The sequence below is a fragment of the Genypterus blacodes genome, unplaced genomic scaffold, assembly GCF_046128005.1.
Source record: "Genypterus blacodes isolate CSIRO-AG114 ecotype Tasmania unplaced genomic scaffold, CSIRO-AGI_Gbla_v1 ptg000187l_1, whole genome shotgun sequence".
Classification (NCBI taxonomy): domain Eukaryota; kingdom Metazoa; phylum Chordata; class Actinopteri; order Ophidiiformes; family Ophidiidae; genus Genypterus; species Genypterus blacodes.
Genome location: NW_027466988.1, coordinates 142,773 through 149,070, shown reverse-complemented (window position 1 = coordinate 149,070; position 6,298 = coordinate 142,773). Strand labels below are relative to the sequence as shown.

Genomic DNA, 6,298 nt, shown 5'->3' with positions numbered 1-6,298 from the left:
CATTAACGATGAGTGAAGTTCATTCATTGGGATTTTGAAACTTGAACCTCACCTTCTCCTTCCTCCTCTCTCTCTTCTTCATCATCTTCTTCTTCTTCCTCACTGCCATCGCCCTCCTCCCCAGAGTCACTGCTGCACTCGTCCAGGATGTCTGACAGAGAAGGAGAGCGTGTGATTGGTCAGTCTGAGAGACGCCACCGTGACGCCAACATGTGTGTGTTGTTGTGTTCTCACCTCGTTTGATGGTTTTATATTTCTCCTCGTTCTCCAGGAAGTCTGGGTCCAACTTAAAGACATCTGTGGACACACACACACACACACACACACACACACACACACACACACACACACACACACACACACACACACACACACACACACACACACACACACACACACACACACACACACACACACACACACACACACACACACACACACACACACACACACACACACGATGATGATTGTGACACCAACCCAGGGTTGAGGGTGAGGGGATAAAATGTCTTTCTGTCTGTCTTTCTTACTGAGGACTTCCTCTGGGTTGTACTCGTCTTCCAGTGGCAGCATGTGGGTGAACTGGTCTTCCTCGTCTACAAGGTCCAGGCCCTCAGGGACCACAGGGTGATCTTTGAATCCATCTTTCCTGATTGCAAACATCACCTCGATCATGTACTGGACACGCTTATCGATGGTCGACTCGTTGAGGACGTTCCTCAGCCGCTCAAATATGGCTGAGTGAGAGACAGACAGGTAGGAACAAGAAGAGACAGAGACGTGAGGACATGTAGAGCTTTGATCAACCATGACAAGACAATCCCTCAGAGCAGAGGCTTTTATTTTGGAAGGTCAACCTGTGACCTGACTTACAGTTCAGATGAAAGCTGGAGCTTACAGACCTGAGCTCACCCTGGCAGTCAGCATCTCATCTAATGCTTTTGCTCAGGTCACACAACATAAAGACTGAACTCTAACTTTGTGTCCATCCTGGTAGAGTTCTGCGCTCTGTTTGTGTGAAGCTCTACGTCTGCTGAAGGCTCTACAGAGGGAGGGACTTTCTCTGGGTAGGGACAAAGAACTACCTCCCGTCCCTCTCTACCTGCCCTGTGCTACAGCGCCACTCGGTGGACAGTCTGGGTCATGGGGGTTAAGTAAGGTCCCCTAAATGATCGTACATATATGGGTCCCACCAGCTACAGGGTTAGGGTTAGGCATGATGTTGTGAAGAGTTGGGGTGAGTTTGTTGGGGTGCGTTTGTACCGTTAACTCCTCGTGGAGAAACCTCAGTGAGTTTGAGTCCACACTCCTTCAGGAAGGAGATGGACACTTCCACACTGTCGTCTGTGGGACGCTCCAGCAGCAGGGTGAGCATCTCCAGACACAGGACCTCATGAGCCTGAGGACAGACGGACGGAAGGAATCATCACCATGGTAACTTGATGAGGATCAACTCTTCTTTTCTTGTCATCATTTGTTTCAAACATCAAACCAAACCTTGAACATGTGGATCTGAGCGTGTTAGCACCTTTACACTTTGTTATTATATATGAGGGGAACAGAACCTTTGTGTCTGTGTGTCTGTCTGCAGGACAGGCGTGTTTGTTTGCTCCATACGTGTCCACAGACACGGGACTACACTCAGTCACTTCGCCTTCATACAGTCAAACACACTTACACACCAGAGGATCAAAGCTCTGGACTTTACTTTGAAATCTTTGGTTTGGGGCGATGTCAACTTTATACAGTCCTTTACTTCACAAACAGGAAGTGAGTTTGTGTTTCTACATTAATGCAAGGGAGTCAAGTTTTTTAATGTATGTGGTCACTCTTCATGCTGGATTAACCCTTACCCTCCTGCAGGAAGCAGAGATATCAGAGAGATCATTAGATCACACAGAGCTGCGTTAGGTAGAGCAACCAGCAAGACCCCGGGTCTGAACTGAGTCAGGACCAGGAAAGAGAGGGAGGACCAGCAAGACCCCGGGTCTGAACTGAGTCAGGACCAGGAAAGAGCTTCACACTCACCACGTTCTGGTTGATGAGATGAGCCACAAACCGAGAGGCCGTCAGACACTGTTGCTAAAAGAGACAAAGCCACAAGGGTTACTACAGCACTCAGACAGACAGGCAGGGCTCAGACAGACAGGCAGCGGCTCAGACAGACAGGCAGGCAGCGGCTCAGACAGACAGGCAGCGGCTCAGACAGACAGGCAGGCAGCAGCTCAGACAGACAGGCAGAGGCTCAGACAGACAGGCAGGCAGTGGCTCAGACAGACAGGCAGCGGCACAGACAGACAGGCAGGCAGCAGCTCAGACAGACAGGCAGGCAGCGGCTCAGACAGACAGGCAGGCAGCGGCTCAGACAGACAGGCAGTCAGGCAGCGGCTCAGACAGACAGGCAGGCAGCAGCTCAGACAGGCAGGCAGCGGCTCAGACAGACAGGCAGGCAGCGGCTCAGACAGACAGGCAGGCAGCGGCTCAGACAGACAGGCAGGCAGCAGCTCAGACAGACAGGCAGAGGCTCAGACAGACAGGCAGGCAGTGGCTCAGACAGACAGGCAGCGGCACAGACAGACAGGCAGGCAGCAGCTCAGACAGACAGACAGGCAGGGCTCAGACAGACAGGCAGCGGCTCAGACAGACAGGCAGGCAGCGGCTCAGACAGACAGGCAGGCAGCGGCTCAGACAGACAGGCAGAGGCTCAGACAGACAGGCAGGCAGTGGCTCAGACAGACAGGCAGGCAGTGGCTCAGACAGACAGGCGGTGCGTCAGACAGACAGGTACCTTGAGGTTGCGGCGGTAGCCCCTCCTGAAGGAGAGGACGAGGCGTTTGAGGATGAGCTCTCCGATCTGAGGGAACTTTGAGTTGATGATGGCGACCACAGCGGCGTAAACATGAGTGAAGATGGGAGAGGCAGACTGAGCCTGAAGCACCGAGCGAGACAGCAGACCTCTGAGGGACAGACGGGCAGAGAGACAGACGGGGTAATATGTACCGGAACACGTGTCCCAGGCGTGCCTGAAGGAGGCGTGGCCGGCTCCTTACCGCCCGCGGACGATGTTCTCCTGCAGCAGCTCCTGGATGATCATCACGATGTTGGACACGTTGACTTTGTTGATCAGACCGTTGATGGACTTCTTCAGGGCCTCCCAGCTCATCCTCTGATAGGCCAGGCTGCAGGGGGGCGGGGCATGAAGGGCGATGAGCTCACACAGATATCTTTATGTGGTCTGATCCTAAATTAAACGCTCACCTGCTCTTGTCGGTGATTTGCTGTTGCATCATGCGTAGCTTGGCGGGTGGGATGTAAGCTCCGCCCGTCCGGGTCAGGATGGGGTCCAGCTCCTCCTTCTTCTTTTTCACCGCCGGCTCATCTCTGTCGGTGGGAGACGAAGCGGCGCGGCCACGCCTCCTGAGCTCTGCCTCCTCATTGGTCCTCCTCTCGTAGTGTGCGTCCCTGTCGTCACGGTGATCCCAGGTAGTTGAAGCAAAGAGGAAGAGTATAAAGGATAATAAAGGATGATCTCATCTTATATCAACCTCTCAACACGCACAGAGATGAGGAAACAGAGTGTGTATGAGTGTGTATCTGTGCGTGTGTATGAGTGTGTGTATGAGTGTGTATCTGTGTGTATGAGTGTGTATGAGTGTGTATCTGTGCGTGTGTATGAGTGTGTATCTGTGTGTATGAGTGTGTGTATGAGTGTGTATGAGTGTGTATGATTGTGTATCTGTGTGTATCTGTGTGTATGAGTGTGTATCTGTGTGTGTATGAGTGTGTGTATGAGTGTGTATGAGTGTGTGTATGAGTGTGTGTATGAGTGTGTATCTGTGTATGAGTGTGTATATGAGTGTGTATATGAGTGTGTGTATGAGTGTGTGTATGAGTGTGTGTATGAGTGTGTGTATGTATGAGTGTGTGTATGAGTGTGTGTATGAGTGTGTGTATGTATGAGTGTGTGTATGAGTGTGTGTATGTATGAGTGTGTGTATGAGTGTCTTTGTGGTACCTAGCATAGCGTCCTCTGTTGTAGCGCTCCCTCTCTCGGTCTCTGGACCTGGACCTGGACCTGTTTCGTCCTCTGGATCTGTTATGCTCTCTTGACCTGGACCGGTCTCTCTCTCTGGATCTGTCTCTGTCTTTAGATCTGGATCTGGACCTGTCTCTCTCTCTGGATCTGGACCTGTCTCGCTCTATGGATCTGGACCTGTCTCGCTCTCTGGATCTGGACCTGTCTCGCTCTGTGGATCTCTGGAAGAAAACAGGGCCAGGTTTTGGTGAATCTGTTCCACTATCAAAGCCAAACCCTCCGGTCCAGATTTTACTCACTGTAATCTGAGCCACGCTGCTCCTCATCCTCCTCCCCGCACCCTCAGCTTCATCATCCTCCTCGTCTTCCTCACTGCTGCTGTTTGAACTGCTGGAGGCGGGGCTAGCAGAGGGGGGGCCGACTACAGGACTGACCCGGGACACAGATCCAGTCTGACCTGGACTGTCAGATACCAGGCCGGACTCCTCCTCTGATAGACAGACAGAACGATGAAGAATATAAAGAGAAGAAGGCCCACAGCTTTGGTTGTTATTATACAAATGTGTGTTTTTGTATTTTCAGTCTCAGTTTCAGCTTCAGATTCATGAGAGCACCAGGACCGGAACACAGCCTGGATCTGGACCAGAACACAACCTGGACCGGAACACAAGCAGGACCTGGTCCAGAGTGAGTGCAGGGTCCTCACCTGCATGGTCCCCACTCCTGCTGTCTTCACACTCCATACCTGCACACACACACACACACACACACAGTTTAAACACTAGACTCCTGTTTGTTTGTCACGTTAGCAGCATATTGGCGCTCACAGCAAACTGACTCTACTTTCACCCCTTATGACTGAATTCGTGACACATTTTGATCCATATTGTTTTCTAACTCATAAAGAGCCCCGTGTGTTTTCATTCTCCTCGTTTGTTATTAACTCGTAGTTCTGTAAACTTTACTCGCCATGTGTTAGCTGAAGCTAACTTAGCTTATGTGCAAACGGTGTTAGCTTCGGCGAGCTAACGCGTTGCTAACACTTCCGCTCTGTCTCTAACTTTCTCCCGCTCCTTTATCTTTATTTGTCTTATTTAATTTATCACATAAACGCATTTGCTTACCGCGAACTCTGAATTTATTCCTCAAGAAAAAATACTGCGCCGCTTCTTCGCTTCTTACGGCGGAACAATGAAGAAGCTTCCGCCGTCAGAGAGGAGAGGGGGAGAGAGATGTCGCCCCCTGCTGGAGGCGGAGTTTACAGCAGTACACGCACTGCCACAGCTAACACGCACACACACACACACACACACACTAACGCAGCTAACACACACACACACACTCTCTAACACGGCGAACGTTACATTACATTACATTACAGTCATTTAGCAGACGCTTTTATTCAAAGCGACTTCCAATAAGTGCGTTCAACAAAGGAAGATAAAAGAACTTCAGGTCACAAGAAATCCTAAGTGCATTTCCTTCCAAAACCAACAGCTAAGAGCAAAACTAGCGCTAGAGGAGGAGTGCAATAAGTTAGGTACCAAGAGGAATGAGAAAAAAGGACAAATTAGAAAACAAATAAGTGCATCACACACACACACTCTAATGCAGCTAACACACACACACACACAGACACTGCTCTGGCCTACTCTACTCTTTGTTCCATTATATTTGTGTGTGTGTGTGTGTGTTCCTTCAGCCCCTGGTCAAACCATCACCGGACCCTCTCCATTTTGCCTATTTGCCGAAACTGGGGAGTAGAGGACGCCGTCATCTTCCTGCTTCACCGTGCCTACGCCCATCTGGACAGACCGGCAGCACTGTCAGAGTCATGTTCTTTGACTTTTCCAGTGCATTCAACAGCGTTCAGCCTGTCCTGCTCGGGAGTAAGCTGTCGGCGATGCAGGTAGACTCTCCAACAGGATCGACAAGATCGTCAGGAAGGCTGGCTCCGTCCTGGGGGTTGAACTTGATTCGTTGGAGCGTGTGTCGGAGAGGAGAACGCTGCGCAAGCTACGTAGCATCATGAGCAATGACTCTCCCCCTCTCCACCAGGTGCTGGCCTCGTACAGAAGCACCTTCAGTAAACGACTCATTCCCCCCAGGTGTACGACTGAACGCCACAGGAAATCCTTCCTCCCTGTGGCCATTGAATCCCATCCTCCTCATGTATGTGTACTGTCATGTACTGTTCCCCGATTGTATGTACTTCGTACCCCTTATTGTGTGTACTTATTATGTTGTACTTGTTGTGTATTA

The 6,298-nt window shown here is 50.7% G+C and overlaps 1 protein-coding gene across 1 annotated transcript; it reads right to left on the bottom strand.

Annotated features, from left to right (window-relative positions):
- Positions 1–41: 41 nt before the first annotated feature.
- Positions 42–5,306, bottom strand: cwc22 (CWC22 spliceosome associated protein; the record flags this gene model as incomplete). The annotated part of the gene is made up of 12 exons (XM_076168099.1): positions 5,161–5,306; positions 4,743–4,781; positions 4,336–4,526; positions 4,016–4,257; positions 3,259–3,462; positions 3,051–3,179; positions 2,789–2,957; positions 2,029–2,082; positions 1,264–1,399; positions 531–737; positions 235–297; positions 42–151 (listed from the first exon to the last, which is right to left on the bottom strand). Coding segments are annotated over exons 2-12 (1,542 nt in total), but the record flags the coding sequence as incomplete, so codon positions are not given.
- Between the last annotated feature and the right edge of the window lie 992 nt (positions 5,307–6,298).